Source organism: Danio rerio, chromosome 8, assembly GCF_049306965.1.
Source record: "Danio rerio strain Tuebingen ecotype United States chromosome 8, GRCz12tu, whole genome shotgun sequence".
NCBI classification, from domain to species: domain Eukaryota; kingdom Metazoa; phylum Chordata; class Actinopteri; order Cypriniformes; family Danionidae; genus Danio; species Danio rerio.
The window spans coordinates 25,905,053-25,923,018 of NC_133183.1; the positions used below are offsets into that span (position 1 = coordinate 25,905,053).

General features: G+C 37.0%; 2 protein-coding genes across 11 annotated transcripts in view; one reads left to right on the forward strand and one right to left on the reverse strand.

Annotated features, from left to right (window-relative positions):
* Positions 1 to 17,966, forward strand: part of cpne5a (copine Va) — a 198,269-nt gene that overhangs the window by 124,049 nt on the left and 56,254 nt on the right. The window lies entirely within an intron of this gene.
* LOC137496347 (uncharacterized) lies at positions 13,997 to 17,673 on the reverse strand. The gene is made up of 3 exons (XM_073910365.1): positions 17,639 to 17,673; positions 17,397 to 17,506; positions 13,997 to 17,042 (listed from the first exon to the last, which is right to left on the reverse strand). The coding sequence occupies exon 3, from the start codon at positions 15,932 to 15,934 to the stop codon at positions 13,997 to 13,999; it is 1,938 nt and encodes a 645-aa protein (XP_073766466.1). The 5' UTR covers positions 15,935 to 17,042; positions 17,397 to 17,506; positions 17,639 to 17,673.

Genomic DNA, 17,966 nt, shown 5'->3' on the forward strand with positions numbered 1-17,966 from the left:
TTTTTGTCTTTTATTTAATTCACCTTATTTTATTATTCAACAAATCAGTTAACAAAGTATCGTTAATGCACCGTGATGCACCGAGATATCAAATCGAACTGAATCAATAGCATGATAATCGTAACCAAACCGAACTGTGAGACCAGTGTATTACCGAAAATTTAGCTTATCCAATTCACCTTTACCGCATGTCTTTGGACTGTGGGGGAAACCAGAGCACCTGGAGGAAACCCACACGAACGCAGGGAGAACATGCAAACTCCACACAAACGTCAACTGACCCAGCCGAGACTTGAACCAGCGACCTTCTTGCTGTGAGGCGACAGCCCTACTTACTGCACCACTACGTCGCCCATATATATATATATACACACACACACACAAGTCCTGATTGGGAATCCGATTGGGATCTGATTCTGATCGAGTCTGAAACCGCGTAATCAAGCCCGATTTCCATTCACGCAATCATATCTGGACATCCTTATCTGAAACATTTAGTTTAGTTGAATATTTGGCAGATCTGGATTTTTTATTGGATGTTAACATTTACAAAAACTGTTTTGTAAACATGTCAATATATATTGTCCATATACACTGAGAAATTAATTTAAAAATAGTCATATTTGAAGCTGCTCATGTATGCATGTAACTGCATGTACTTATCACTGTGCGACAGACACTTTGTTGTGTTCATGGGTATGTGGCAGGGGTGTGTGTGTGTGTGTTGGTCAGGATAAAGCTTGCAGACAATTTGGCAGCTGTGTGTCGTCTGAGAGCTGTCATAGCCAATCAGAACACAAGGAACAGAAGCACCTGCCATCCAGTGCCCACCTGGCCTCTGATCCTGTGTGTGTGTGTGTGTGTGTGTGTGTGTGTGCACAACAGAGAGACAAAAGAGAGAGAGAGAAGTGAAAGGGGAAACTCCAGCTGTTGTGGTGCTGTGCTAATTATTACCTGCTGTAAGGACTCCAGCAGAGAGGAGTATTTATATTCCTTTTTTTCAACAGAAAGGGGTCTGTAATAAGAGTTTTAGATGCTAATATATGGGTTTCAAGTCAGAATGGTACATAATAATAATAATGACTTTCAAGCAATGTGTCAAAGAGTCCTGATATCGCAGCATTCATTTAAAGATCGCATGAAATGGAATTGTAATATACAGCATATCTGTATCTTTAAAGAGAAGAGAAAAGGGAGCTTCTTTTAGTTTGTTGGGAGTTGATTGTATGCTTGGAATGTTGTGGTTTGCTATTGGTTGACACTGCCCTCATGCCATTAAACACTTAATAAAAGAGAAGGGACAAAGTTATTTTGATAAAAGGTCACAGGGGTATATAGTTTGGCTGTATTCTAGAGTATGTATACATATTTTGCATGCATACAGTACACTTGCACGGGTTAAGGTTATGCTGAGTTCACTGCATGATTTTCTAAGAAGTTTTGTCACGGATGTTTTCACACTGCATGACTATCTGGGCTAGCGTTTTGTCACTGCTTAGTTTACACTGCAAGATGGATCAGTGACAGGGGGTTTCACACTGAATGACTTTACAATAGAAAGAATCGCCGACAACTTTGTCTGTCCTCACACTACTTCTCTTTCAACCAAACACACGCAAGAAGTGACATGAAAACAACGCGAGGTCACGTTCTATATCTTTGGTTTTTAACTACACCACTCGAGAGCTCCTGACAAATTTTCACTAGTTTTTCCTCCATATTGAGAGTCCAAAAAGACTGAAAAGAAGCACTTTTAACTCTTAACTTCATCCTCCCGCTGTCATGAAGATAGCCCTACTAGTCGATGTTGCTCTCTCATTGACTGTAGGTAATCGCCAATGTTATTTTCAATCAGAACACATTTTTAACGGCATGATTTGAATCGACTCATCGGCGATTCTCTCAGATCGTGTCTTCTATAGTACACACTGTTTGATTTTTCACTCGCATGAACAGGCATCAATTTGCCTGTGATTTCAGGCATTTGTCTATGATTTCTTAAAACCTTTTGGCGAGTCAAAATCGGGACTAAAATGATGTAGTCAGAATTCAGCATTAGGGAGAGTGCCAAGTTAATACTCAGTTTATGTAATGTTTATAAAAAGTATGAAGTATCAACAATCTAAATGTTTCACATGTAACTACTCAGTGTTGGGTAAGTAACTTAAAAAAGTAATAGATTACAAATTACTGACTACTACTGGAAATTGTAATCTGATTACATTACTACTTTCTTAATGTAAAAAAGTAATCAGATTACTAATTACTTTACTTTGTAATGAAAACATATTAAACCTATAAAAATCCAAAATAAACTTTAGCTCTTTTAGTAGTTTTATATTCAATGAAAACCAAGAGTTGATCACAGCAGCTTGACATATTGAAAAGACTTAAAGAGATAGTTCTCATCATTCACTTGTTTTTTTTTTCTTGTACACAAAAGAAGACATTTAGAAGAAAACTGGATACCTGTAACCACTAACATCCACAGCATGAAAAAGCACTGCAGTGTTTGGGTGTTCTGTGTTTGTCTGAGGTAATTAGTCTACCGAAATGTGTATACTCCATACAAAGTATGAAACTGAACAGCCAGTTCTTGTCATGTGACTCGCGGTTTTCATCTAGGGGCTTCTGGAAAATGCGAGCACTCGTAATATGTGCTCCTAATATGCGCCGTGCCTCCATTGGAAATAACAAACTTGTGTGTGCAAAAGATTAGCAGTTACATTTCTCATAACATTCAGAAGATACCTTTACTTCCGATCCTTGGATCCAAAAATCCAATTTAGCCTGTTTAGGCTGAGTTGGGCTGCCATGTTTTTGGGTGGCGATATCCTCTATGTTGACAAGTATTGTCGTAGGATGCTTTATGTTCAAGTGCTTGAACAAGATGCTGGTCGAGTTAAAAGCAGTTGAAAGTTCTTTAGAGACTGGACATAGACAGTGCATGCTTTGCATTTCACAGCAATATTTTAGTTTTTATGCTCAATGAAATTAATGTCTGTATTTCCACTTGAGGAACCACTCTCGACAGCAAGCGTTTCAGCTCACTTTCTCCAACATTTTAAAACCACATGCTTATTAACTGACATTGCAGCTGAAAACATGACTTAAAAAAGCATTTTTTTTTCTGAAAAACTATATTTGTTACGTAAGTAACACAATTGCATTGACTTTAGTAACTGTAATCAAATTATACAAAGAAAATCTAATTTGTTACATTACTGTTCCCCAAAATTGTCATTAGAGCACAGTTACATGTTTTTGTGGAACACATTAAACCCAACTCTGTACATACACATCTGTACATACTTTAAACTGACGTAACACATTTAAAAAGCTCTGATTGGTCATTGACTTCAAGTTATCATCAGATAAGACTGTGATTGGCTACAGTGCTCAACACCAGGGAAATCTGTTAGAAATAAAAGATGAGTCTTAATTAGACTGCAGTTTTCCAGAGGAAATATACCGCAGTGGTGTATCCTGATGAATCTATGCATGGTTTGACTTATAAGCATATTAAAAACATTAGATAGACATTGTTAAAAACTTGATTTTTACAACAGCGTATCATGTCCAATTTTCAATAAGGAAACTCAATTTTAATATATATATATATATATATATATATATATATATATATATATATATATATATATATATATATATATATATATAAAGGCTGCTTGATTATAAGCTAAAGCAGTTCAATAAATTCATATGCATAAACCTCTCTTATTGACCATCAATCTTTGTCTTTGTAGTCATCATCACTCTTTTGCATGCATGTCTCCTACTTTTCTCTCACAAACATGTTTTTGTGGCATCAGGTTAGCAAAGAGGAATGGGCCTCCTTTAGGGGTCTTAAACAAATGAGAGTAAATTTGGGTTGATTGACAGGAGGGGAAGCCATAATTTGCCCATAGTGTCAAAACTGATCTGCATCTGTCTGTGATCTTAAAGAGAGACAGAAACAGCACTTAACCCTGTCAATCAGCCGCGCTCCTGGGAGACACATTTCAGACTTCACAGAGGAAATGACTTCAGGCCTTCCTGGAGGATCTGACACCTCTGGGTGCTTGCTGGAAAGTTGAAGAAGTTGTTTTATTTAAAAATGTGCTAAAAAATTGTTATGTTTACAACTGGAGGCTTTTGATGTATAAATGTGAATTTTAGATCATTTACACACTTTCCAGATTTTTTATCCTTGTTTAAATTGATGAGAAAATAGTGTTTAAAATAAATATAATTGAAAATATTTCAAATTAAAAAATGTTTAAAACTTCTTGGTAAATTATTTAGCTGTAATTATATTATAATTATTACAGTGCTTAATTTGAAAAATGAATCATTTCCGGAACAAAACCAGGAAATAAAAGTTACTGTGACTGACGTCCGCCACACAATTTCACACAATTCCCAGAACATGACATCATTAAACAGCGATAGCGCAAATAAAGATCATCAAATTTCTGAACAGTCTTTAATTATTTTGTGCCATATAATGTTATGGGCCAATTATGGATAAAAACAAACATGTAGCAACAAACATATATCTTATGAAACATCACCATTCAGTTTATTAACAACACTGGCATTCAGTTCACTTTCAAGTGACAAAATAAAGATAATTAAATGACTCACTCAGTCTTTGAAAAGAGCCCAAAATGACCTCTTACGTCATGTTTTTTCCGTCATGACTTGAGATCGATTTGATTCTGTCTCCCGCTATTCTGATCCAGGGGCGCTCGGGATGCTCATTTCGGTTAATTTTGCTAACCGACAACCGCCGCTCATTAATCGGTTATTAACGGTTAACTGGTCAGATTACTATTAATTTTATATTAAACAAATTGACGTGTCTATTTTGTGTCTGACACATTAAATATTGCATAAAATACTGATTTATTTTTATATGCTAGCAAATTAATAATAGAACAATACAACAATACATTTTCACGCACTTGCAGTGTTTAGCACAGAAGAACAAAATAAACTAAATAAAATGAATGAAATAAATAGGACTGCCCTAAATTATTTTCCACTTAAATAATTAATTTATATTACAAATCGAAAACACTGACTGATTATTTTTAATAACCGGCATAGGCTGTGTTTTTCCAATCATATTTTTGTCTTCTGTCAAATAAAATCGCAGACTTCCTCAAATCGCTCGCTCCACGGAAAATATGCATTTATTTATTGCCCCGCTTGTATTATTATAATCACAAAACCTTTTACATTTTTTAATAGAAATCATTATTTTACAGATTATGTCTTGCAATGGTTTCCTCTCTCTCCATCGTGGCTCAAGTGCGCGCGCTGCGTGATGAAAAGACAACAACTACGCGCACATATGTAGACTTTTTGTAAACAGTTTTGTTGTTTAAATATGATATTGCATTAATGTGCATACATGCTTTATATGCTGTAAAATAAAAGGTAAAGCCTATTTGTTGCGTTTATAATGCAGATCCAGGTCAACATCAGCGCTTTTTTTTGGCATCAACACGTCTGTTTCAAACAGCAATATTCTTCTTACATTTTGCTTCTTTGGCAAATGTGTCTTTAGGCACGGGTTATACGTTATCGTCCCGCAAATTAAGTATGTCTTGCAGTTGAACAAGTGGCTGACCACAGCTAACGTGCTTTTTTCATTCCAAAAACGCAAGGCGCACCTCACTGCCTTTATGTTGACAAGGAAAAAAGAAGAGAAGAAGCGCGGTCCTCTTATGAAACGACTGAATCAGCTATGTATCGATTGTGCAAAAGTGTTGCTGTATATGTTGATAAAATTGTAATATTTAATAATATTAGGATATTCAAGATTTGTACATTCATACAGCTCTGGATAACTTAAAACAGCGATTAGACCTTCAGAGTGGCAATAATGCGTCCTGAAGTAAAGCGAAACGGCTATAAACTCCAGCAAGATAGAGTGATTATATGCAGAGTCATACTTTATCTATAAATAAAGTATAACTATAAAAACTGTGTTCATCTTAACTGAAAGCTTCTGCGTGTTTGCTGGCCTCACGCATCGCGCATCTGTCAGTCAGTCAGTCAGCACGTAACCCCAAAGGATTAAACAATAGCGCACAGCACTATACGGTTACAAAAAAGTTTGCGATGTTATAATCCACTTACCTTTTAACACGTTTTGATGCGATTATAATCCGCTATTAAAAACAACAACAACAATAACTGAATGTTTTGAATGGGTAATGTAGCCGTGGCGGGATGCATTTTGGTTCCCGCCATGGAAGAATGAATGTAGCAGAAACCAAGCTCTTTAAAAGTTTTCTGTAGTTGTCTTGACAACACAAACTGCTGCTCTGGGATGAGCCGCGTGCAAAAGATGCCCCTCTTAACGCAAAGGCGCATTCAATCGGCCCCTTATGCAGCCAAACTAAAAATATATAAAATAATAATTTTAATCGTTTAACTGATTAACTGCATTAATCGGTTACAAACGCACCCTTATGGTTAACGGTTAATCGATTATTTTTAGCATCCCTAAGGGGCGCCATTTCATCTTATCAAGATCTCTTTTGATCAGGCTCTTTATCAGATTTACGTGGTTTAAGAAAAAAAGTTAAATGTGCTGGACTGTCTCTCTGCCATTTTGAAAATACAAATATTATTTAGGCAGGCCCAGAGACTGTTGAAGGGGCATGCCACTATGTCATTAATGTGATTGTAAACTATGGTGGCTGGAGTCTCTATTTGCACGTTCCGTACTATGGAGTTGCCAATTACTACAGTAGGGCACTTTCATCAGGTTCCTCAGTGGGTCCATCACTGAGGAGGCTAAACCTGTTTGATATTGGAACAGACATACAGTGTTTTTTTCCACTTGATGCTCTCACAGTAACCCAGCCGTCTCGCTGCGAAGATTTAACAACCAGGCTAGTCACATCCAAAACCTTATCTAGAGTAGTGTATGAGTGTGTGAGTGCGTGTGGGTGTTTCCTATTACTGGGTTGTGGCTGGAAGGACATCCACTATGTAAAACATATGCTGGAATAGTTGGTGGTTCATTCCGCCATAGCGACCTCTGATAAATAAGGGACTAAGAAGGAAAATTAATGAATGAAGAATATACAATTTTGACAAATGTTGGTCCCGAAAATTAAGTACATAGTACAGTCAATTCTAAAATTATTCATACTGGTACCACTAGCAAATTCTGATCTAAAGTTATTTTTATTTATCCACCAATTTGTTTTTTGATCGGACATTACACAGGTTTTTTCTTAAAGATAATAAGACAATGTACAAGAGGCATCATGATGGAATTTTTTTTTGCATTTTTTATTGCATTATAATAAAAATTATGAATAAGTATAATACAAATTCATAATACAAACAATGTGTAACCCTCGGTACACAAATGTATTATAAGATTTAATCAATGGACCAGATGCTCAGAAGTCTAAATTCCTCCAAAGAGAGAGAAGATACAACAACAGTGAAGGACTCGGACACAGAGGTAAGAATATTAAAAGATTGTATTGTAAAATGTTCACAGAAATATAAAATAAATAAATAAATAAAAATAAATAAATAAAACAAATTCTAGGTTTTTTCACACTTATCTAATGACCTCAATCTTATTTACACTCTCTAATAACACTTCTCTTTCTTCACAGGCTATATCACTAATAAGGTAAGTTAATATTGTTGTTTTTTCTGTTTTTCTATTGTTAAGGCTAATATTATATTTTGGTTACTATTATAACAATAATATAATATTAATATGCTAATAACAGTACTATATTAAAGGTTTGCAAATGTAAGTTAATAATACAATATTAAAATTGTATTATTATTTAACATATAATCAAGATTTCCCTTCTTAAATCAGTTAACCTCTCTCTATAAAGATTCAAAAATTTCAACGAATGAACACTCTAAAGGAACAATGTACAAATAAAATAAAAATGAAAATAAAACATTCACTTAAAACATTTCAAAATGTTCCAAAAGTCCAGTAAAGGTGATAAACTTTCAAAAAGATTCTTTTGCAAAACAACTAGGTTGCAAATTCAGTTCCAGAGATCCAGGATGTTGCACTTGTGAGTGTGTTGTAAATTTACACTCCTACCATGACGTTGAATAGGTTTTACTTTGTATCTTTTCAACAGGTGTATCCAAAGAATCCACTCAATGGGAGGCTCGCCAGTCCAACTCCACAATGAGACACGCCGATGGAAGTTGAGACAATCCAAATCCAGAAAAGAGTTCAAACTTCAATTAATTCGAATCCAGAGCAGATCACATCCAGCAACTGACGTCAATAGAACATCTCACCGATGAAAAACCAGAAGAAGATGCACAAACGAACAAAACCAAACAAAAAAAAAAACCTGGCCTTGAAAACACAAGGCCAAAGAAACCATTAGCATTTTACAGTGTATGCATTAACTCAGCTTAACACATTACTAAATAAACAGCAACAGTAAATAACCATGTATATGCTTCTCTATGCTGAATTTCTGTGTTTTTCCTATTTCTCTCTCCTATTTGGCATTTTCTTTTTACAAATGACAGCATTTTACTTAAACTTTCTCACTTAAACTTTACACAATCACTTGTATAATACTCTGTATAATACTTTGTTTTTACTAGACCAAACAAATGGTTAATTAATGAAACACATTTTTCGACACTAGTTTAAATCATGTTATAATGAATACAATAATAAATAATAAAAACACAAACTCACCAAGGAAATCATTCAAAATCAAAATGAAACAAACAGGAAAACTCCAGGTGGCACTCGTGTGCAGATTTCACTCTCAGAGACAAATCTTGTTTTTTTTTTCTCTCTCAATCCTTCATTAAAAATATATGATTGAAATCATGTCAGCATCTTATTAATGGTCAATTTTCACAGTTAATACGCATTAAAACATTAAAAGATGTAAATCTAATAGTTATATTACTTTTATTAATATAACAACTTACATCTCTGCTTTCCCTTGCGAACACTGAATCACCATAGCAACAGTAAACACAAGCTAACAGACAAGCGAGATTTGTTATTGTTTGGAAAGCTGATCTGCTGCTATAGTGTAAGGCACGATGATGTCATTCTAAAGCACTATTCCCTTGAATGCTGTATAATACTCTATTATAAATTATTTATATAAGTAAATAATTTTAATGTATATTATTTAATCGAGTATTCTGCCAATGTTTTTTCCTCATATTTCTATTTGCTCTATTGCTGTATACTACCCACTAGTAACCTGGGTTACACATTCCCCCCCTGAATTCAGGCACGTCCTCGGGCATGTACGGGGTTGGGTTGTCACTGCAATTGGAAAAGGGTCTGGCACAACAAAGGGCTGATCTCTAGTGAGTATGGGTTCTTCTAACGATGTGGTAAAGGCAGAACTCAGACCTTGTAGTAAGGACTGAATGACTAGTGTCAAGGGATTTCCTAGTTTATGATACTCAAGCTTATTAGGAGGTCTACATTGCCTTTTTGAGCGTCTAGGGCCACTGGTATCTAGGTCTTCATCCACTATTGGCTGGTTACTTGAAACATTTCTGACATGAGGATTTTGATCATTAGAATGGGGTACATCAACAGGATCTAATTCAAGCGCCTTTCTATGGATCTGTACTTCAACACTATTTCCACTTCTTTCAGGTTCAATTTCTTTGGGGTCAATATCAGCAGGGTTCAGCACAGGTAAGAAATTCTCACTGACATCATCTCTTTGATTTTCAGTTAAGTCTTCTTCTAATCTGGAATCAGGTAAGGTTTCTTTTTCAGGGTTCACCACGACAGGGAGTGGTTCAATGGGCTCTATGCCAGGTAAGTTCCTTACAAGCACAGGACTTTGTGATGAAGGTAACACAGTCGTTGTAATGGATTCCAACTGGCGTCCTGCATTTCTAATATATAGAGAGTCATCCTCAGATTCTGACTGATCACTCATTTGATGTTCTTTGGGAGCATATTCTAGAGCAGAGCTAGACCTAGTTCTGGGCTTACGTTGAACATTTGGAGGACTCATTTCTTCAATTTCATTTTCAGACAAATATCCACAAGGTCGAAGTAAGTCTCTGTGTAAAGTTCGAACTGGACCGGTCTTTCCGTCAGGCTGGACTACATACACTGGGAGATCTCCAGCTTTACGGATAACTACATAGACATCTGGTTCCCATTTGTCTGCCAGTTTGTTCTTTCCTCTTAGCCTCAAATTTCGCACAAGGACTTTATCTCCCACGTCAAGAGTAGAAACAATCACATGTTTGTCAAATCTGCGTTTGTTACGTTGGGCTACTTTTGCAGAGTTTTTGATGGCAATTTCATAGCTCTCTCTTAAACCTTCTTTCAGATCTTTTACATACTGAGAGTGGGATTTGGTAGAACGATCCACAGGTAACCCAAAGGCTAAGTCGACTGGCAGCCTGGGCTGTCTACCAAACATAAGTTCATAGGGAGTGTATCCTGTTACATCATTTCGAGTGCAATTGTAGGCATGCACCAAAGGCTTGACAAACTCCTTCCAGCATGACTTCTTTTTGTTTTCAAGAGTACCCAACATTTGGAGAAGGGTCCTATTGAATCTCTCCACTGGATTTCCTCTTGGGTGGTAAGGAGTAGTTCTCACTTTGTGTATACCTGCGACGAGACATAGCTCTTTGATGAGGCTTGACTCAAAATCTCGTCCTTGATCACTGTGCAGTCTTTCCGGAAATCCATAATGTACTAGAAAGTTTTCCCATAAACATCTAGCCACAGTCTGCGCCTTCTGGTTTCTGGTAGGCACAGCCACCGCATATTTGGTGAAGTGATCTGTAATAACTAATATATCTTTGGTGTTACTCTGATCTGGCTCTAAAGACAAGAAGTCCATACAGACCAACTCCAATGGTCTGGTAGTCTTGATGTTCATCATTTCAGCTGCTTTTTCAGGAAACGCTTTTCTACGTACACATCTCTCACATGTCTTAATTTTCTCTTCCACAGATGATGACATTTTTGGCCAAAAGAATCTGGTTCTGACAAGGTCAAGTGTCCTCTCCATGCCCATGTGTCCCATATCATTATGGAGACTCTTCAACACTGTTCCACGTAAAGCTACAGGTAAGGCTAATTGATAGCGAGTGCTTTCCTGATCTTGCTTCTTCCTATAAAGCAATCCATCCCTTAATTCTAATCTGCTCCATTCCCTTATCCACAGAGTAACAGCAAGCGACTGGTCTTTTGAACTAGAAGGTTTTTCATTCCGCTGTAAACAATCGATAATGAATTTGAGATCAGGATCCATTCTCTGCTGTCTCTTTAACTCCTCGTTAGACAGGTAAGGAATGACTGGAAGACCATGCTCATTTTCTTGTTCAAACGCATTTGGTAATACATCTGCATGCAGGGCTAAGGACTCAACAAGGGCAATGGAAGGGTTGGAAAATTTGCATTTATGTGAGGAATTTCCAATCTGATGTCGATCACAGATGGCTTTTATGGCCTCTGGGAGGATAAGAGAATCTTCAACTCCAAATTCATCTAAATGATGAAGGGTAAACTGTTTAATTCTCTCTCTCTCTTTCTGAGATGCAGGGTCATCTAAAAGCTCACCATGTGGTCGTCTTGAAAGGCCATCTGCATCACAGTTTTGACTTCCAGCCCTATACTGGAGCTTGAAATTGTAAGTGGACAGACTTGACAACCAGCGATAACTGGTAGCATCAAGCTTTGCAGATGTCAGAATGTAAGTTAAAGGGTTGCTATCAGTTACGACCACAAATTCTGTTCCATACAAATAGTCACTGAATTTAGTTGTGACTGCCCATTTAAGAGCTAGAAATTCTAGCTTGTGAGCTGGATACCGGCTTTCACTTCTTGTCAACCCTCTGCTTGCAAAAGCAATGACCCGCATTTGTCCCTCTTGTTTCTGGTATAAGGCTGCCCCAAGCCCAGTGGTACTGGCGTCAGTATGCAGAACATAAGGAAGCTTTGGGTCTGCAAATCCCAGAACAGGTGCAGAGGTGAGTTTCTCAATAATCATGTCAAAGGCCTGTTGACAGGGCTGATTCCATCTGTCTCCGAATTCCTTTTTGGGGTCCAGATATTGCTTATTCTTGTTCTCTTGTAGGTGACGTTTTTGAAGAGGTGGATACCCTACTGTGAGGTCATTAAGGGGTTTGATTATTTTGGAATAATCCTGAATGAACCTCCTATAGTATCCAGAAAATCCCAGAAAAGATCTTAATTCTTTGAGATTTCTTGGTCTTGGCCAGGTTTTTAGGGCCTCGATTTTCACTGGATCAGTCTCCACTCCATTTTCTGATACAATATGACCAAGGTATCGAACAGAAGTCTGGAAAAACTTGCACTTTTCAGGCGATAGCTTCAGCCCATATTCTTTGAGCCTTTTCAAAACGTGCATCAGCCTTGATTCATGCTCTTCTAAACTTTCAGAGAAAATGATCAGATCATCGATGAAGACCAACACCTCTTTTCTATTCAAGTCACCCATGCATCTTTCCATCAGCCTTTGAAATGTACTTGGGGCATTGGTAATGCCTTGGGGCATCCTATTGAACTCCCAGAACCCCAAGGGACACACAAAGGCAGTTTTACTTTTGTCAGCTTCCTCCATCTCAATCTGATAATATCCTGATTTTAAGTCAAGGACAGAGAACCATTTTGAACCAGTTAGTGCTGAAAAGACCTCTTCCAGATTTGGCAGGGCATAGGCATCTTTAATGGTTTGTGAGTTCAGCTTTCTGAAGTCAATGCAAAGACGTACAGAATTGTCTTTCTTTCTTACAACTACTATGGGGGAGGCAAAGGGGGATTCTGACTCTCGGATAATTCCAGCTGCTAACAAGTCTTGCAAATGTTTTCGTACTGCATCAATGTCCTGAGGATGTATGGGTCGAGGTCTGTGTTTGAAAGGAGTCTCATCATTAAGCTTTATTCGGTGAGTGACTTTGTTTGTATGTCCATAATCTAAGTCATGCAAGGCGAAGACTTCAGGCATGGAATTTAATTGATCCGTTATTCGTTTCTTCCATTCAGGTGTCAATGGGGAATTTTCAAAGTCAAATTTGAGATTGGAACCAGCAGAAAGTTCTTTATTCACAGTGCTGGAATTTACTTGCCCACTCTTTATTACTTCTTGGACTGCCCGCATTTCAGCAATTATAGTTCTGGGATAGATGGTAATGTCGGTCTGAGTTTCATTCCGTAATACAACTGGTAACTGTTGATGCCTTTTGCTGGGTAAGGAATGCAAACAGCTGGCAACTAGCAAACCACCAGGTAAAGCGGGTGAAGTTGGTGACTCTAGAGCTACACATTTCCCTACATGAGGACAATTAACTAGAACATGTCCATCAAGAACCACTGTGCATCCTGCAGGTACTACCTCTGGAACATGTCCCTTGAATTTGATACAGCCCACTACATCAGCACTTGCTTGTTTGTATCTTGCTTCTAACACTTTTTGCACTGCACGGTAACCATGGAAGTTAGATCGAGGAAAGGAAGCAGATTGTTGGACATAGTTGTTGTAAAGAGCATCTAATGAATTTGTGCCAATTAGAACTTGGGGAGTGTTCATCAAATCTGGGACTACCAGGGCTAAAGTGGGCACTTCTGTCTCTGTTCCAAGGAACTCTCTGGGAAACTTAAGAGTCAATTCCACATATCCAAGATAAGGCACTGTTTGACCATTTGCCCCTTCCACTTCCAGCAAGTTATCCAATGATTTAAGTGGACAATTTGATAAATTCTCTTGATAAAATGACCAGGGAACAGTAGTTACTTGGGACCCTGTGTCCAGAAGGCAGGAAACTCTTTTATTACCAACAGTTATTTGGGCAGTACACTTCACTCCCACTAATCCTCTTGGTAAATTTCTCAAAGGGAGTGCGTCACACGCATTTTGGTTGAACAATTGTTTACGTTTCTCAGGGCAATTATTATTTCTCTTAGTCTCTGTATGCCCCTCTACAGAGACCGTCCTCAGTTTAAAGGATTCATTATTGCTACTTGTTGGGTATCCCACTGGGCTTGTCGCTCCCTTAACTTGCGTTTTTTCTCAGCAACTTTAGTAGGGTCAGGAGCATTACTACAGCTGCTGGCAAGATGACCATCTTCCGCACATCTAAAACAATACTCCGGACGAGGTCTACTTTCAGGTAGTTTACTAGCTCTGTAACAATCTGTTGCTCTAGGTTCAGGCAGCAAGTTTCTGGTGCGGTTTCTATACATATCAGGGGCAGACAGTTGAACCTTTAAATCAGCAATCTGTCTCTTTAAGTCAGCAATTTCAGTTGCTTCTACATCACTTTTAATTTTTGGAGTGGCTGTAGTTTGCATGGCTGTAATCTGTGCCTGTAACTCAGTGACAACATTTCTCAGCTCACTCACTTCATCTGGTTTTGCATTTTTTTTCTTTTCTTTCTGGCTTGAATGCTTTTGCAGTGCAACAACTTGAGCTTGAAGTTCACACACTTGCTTTGCAAGAGATGTGTCAGTTTGATCATCCTGCGTTTCACTTTGGTGGGCAGATATCTGGTGAGCTGACAGTCTGAATTTCGAGGGGGCAGGATAGTGTTTATTTAGCCCTAAATGTTTTCTCATTCTTTCTTCTTTAGAGGCATTTTTATCTTCTTCTGTACGGATCAGAACTACTAATTCTGCAAATGAAGGAGGAGTGGCTTTTCTCCTTTCTAATTGAAGGTCAGCAATGAGGGAACTGTCCCAACAGCCGCGACAAAACTGCTTTAGAAGATATCGGTTTCTCTCTTCTTCAAATATCCCACCTCGTCGAATAGCTGTGCTTAAGAGAATTTGTAATCTGTGCAGGTAAGTTGAAGGCTTCTCACCATTGTTTTGGAAGCTATTCATAAATCTGGCTAATAACTCATCTCCGTCTTCTACAGAGCCATATACAGACTCCAGCAATTCTAGATATACTGCAGGTAAACTGTTAGGTGAGACATGTTTAACAATATCTGCAGCAGGGGGAAGCAGACTGTCTATGATTTTTCTGGCTCGATTTAAGTCAGATATAGAAGGATCTGTCAGTAGGAGATCAACACTGGCACGCCAAGTGTCAAAGTCTGGCTCATTAACAGGTCTAGGAATTTTTCCAGAGAAAGATCGGAGGCGAAAAGAGGTATGGTGCATTGGAGCTGTGTCATTTGTGCGGACAATGTGCTCAACTACTACCTTTTGCACGCTAGGAGGATCAATTATATCCATGGTAAGTGCTGGATGGGATGACACTGTTACTGTGGGTTTAGTACTTCTATGGTTAAGGTTTTCCTTGGGCAGGTTTTTTGAATTTGTTGATTCAACTTCATGAAATGGTGAAATTCTGGATGAAGGAAAAGCTGTTTGTTCAGTAATCATACTTTGTGATATGACTGGAGACAGCAGTCTATTTGGTGAACTGACTGTGCTACGATCAAGTATTTGAGAACGTGCTGCATTTGGAAATTCAAGCTTTTTATCCAAAACAGGTAGTGACTCAGCATGAGAAGGACCAAATTTAATCTTCAGTAACTCTGTTTGGAGTACTTCCTCAATGGATTTCCCATTAAAACTAGCAATGTTTTGCAATTCCTCCAGATATCCATTAGTAGCACTATCACTAGCAATATGGGGGTAGACGCAGCTTAAAGCACGTACCATGAAAGTGGTACTTGGGTTTGAAATACTAACTACAGTTAAAGGCAAAAGAGGCATCAATGTTTTCATCGCGGAGTAATGTGTAAACTCTATGATAGCATGTCGATGAAACTCACAGTCAGGGTCATCAATGAGTAGATGTCGGTTAATACTTCCATATCTTAAAAGCCATGACTCTAAATCTGAGTCTGTTTCAGTCAGTGTCATTCCACCCACAATCACTGTTTTTGAGATATCTACATTCTCTTTTTCTATGATATCCATGACGTTAAAGTTCTCTCCGATTTGTAATATTTATAGAGAACTCGAATACTGTAATTAGACACTGTTGTTGCAATCTCTCTCCTGGCTGGCTCTCGCCACTTTTTGGTATGTAACCCTCGGTACACAAATGTATTATAAGATTTAATCAATGGACCAGATGCTCAGAAGTCTAAATTCCTCCAAAGAGAGAGAAGATACAACAACAGTGAAGGACTCGGACACAGAGGTAAGAATATTAAAAGATTGTATTGTAAAATGTTCACAGAAATATAAAATAAATAAATAAATAAAAATAAATAAATAAAACAAATTCTAGGTTTTTTCACACTTATCTAATGACCTCAATCTTATTTACACTCTCTAATAACACTTCTCTTTCTTCACAGGCTATATCACTAATAAGGTAAGTTAATATTGTTGTTTTTTCTGTTTTTCTATTGTTAAGGCTAATATTATATTTTGGTTACTATTATAACAATAATATAATATTAATATGCTAATAACAGTACTATATTAAAGGTTTGCAAATGTAAGTTAATAATACAATATTAAAATTGTATTATTATTTAACATATAATCAAGATTTCCCTTCTTAAATCAGTTAACCTCTCTCTATAAAGATTCAAAAATTTCAACGAATGAACACTCTAAAGGAACAATGTACAAATAAAATAAAAATGAAAATAAAACATTCACTTAAAACATTTCAAAATGTTCCAAAAGTCCAGTAAAGGTGATAAACTTTCAAAAAGATTCTTTTGCAAAACAACTAGGTTGCAAATTCAGTTCCAGAGATCCAGGATGTTGCACTTGTGAGTGTGTTGTAAATTTACACTCCTACCATGACGTTGAATAGGTTTTACTTTGTATCTTTTCAACAGGTGTATCCAAAGAATCCACTCAATGGGAGGCTCGCCAGTCCAACTCCACAATGAGACACGCCGATGGAAGTTGAGACAATCCAAATCCAGAAAAGAGTTCAAACTTCAATTAATTCGAATCCAGAGCAGATCACATCCAGCAACTGACGTCAATAGAACATCTCACCGATGAAAAACCAGAAGAAGATGCACAAACGAACAAAACCAAACAAAAAAAAAAACCTGGCCTTGAAAACACAAGGCCAAAGAAACCATTAGCATTTTACAGTGTATGCATTAACTCAGCTTAACACATTACTAAATAAACAGCAACAGTAAATAACCATGTATATGCTTCTCTATGCTGAATTTCTGTGTTTTTCCTATTTCTCTCTCCTATTTGGCATTTTCTTTTTACAAATGACAGCATTTTACTTAAACTTTCTCACTTAAACTTTACACAATCACTTGTATAATACTCTGTATAATACTTTGTTTTTACTAGACCAAACAAATGGTTAATTAATGAAACACATTTTTCGACACTAGTTTAAATCATGTTATAATGAATACAATAATAAATAATAAAAACACAAACTCACCAAGGAAATCATTCAAAATCAAAATGAAACAAACAGGAAAACTCCAGGTGGCACTCGTGTGCAGATTTCACTCTCAGAGACAAATCTTGTTTTTTTTTTCTCTCTCAATCCTTCATTAAAAATATATGATTGAAATCATGTCAGCATCTTATTAATGGTCAATTTTCACAGTTAATACGCATTAAAACATTAAAAGATGTAAATCTAATAGTTATATTACTTTTATTAATATAACAACTTACATCTCTGCTTTCCCTTGCGAACACTGAATCACCATAGCAACAGTAAACACAAGCTAACAGACAAGCGAGATTTGTTATTGTTTGGAAAGCTGATCTGCTGCTATAGTGTAAGGCACGATGATGTCATTCTAAAGCACTATTCCCTTGAATGCTGTATAATACTCTATTATAAATTATTTATATAAGTAAATAATTTTAATGTATATTATTTAATCGAGTATTCTGCCAATGTTTTTTCCTCATATTTCTATTTGCTCTATTGCTGTATACTACCCACTAGTAACCTGGGTTACAAATGGAAATAGTAATTTTTGCACAAAAAGAGAAT

Excerpts from the sequence above, each read along its gene's own strand:
- LOC137496347 (XM_073910365.1), bottom strand. The coding sequence starts at position 15,934 with ATGGATATCATAGAAAAAGAGAATGTAGATATCTCAAAAACAGTGATT.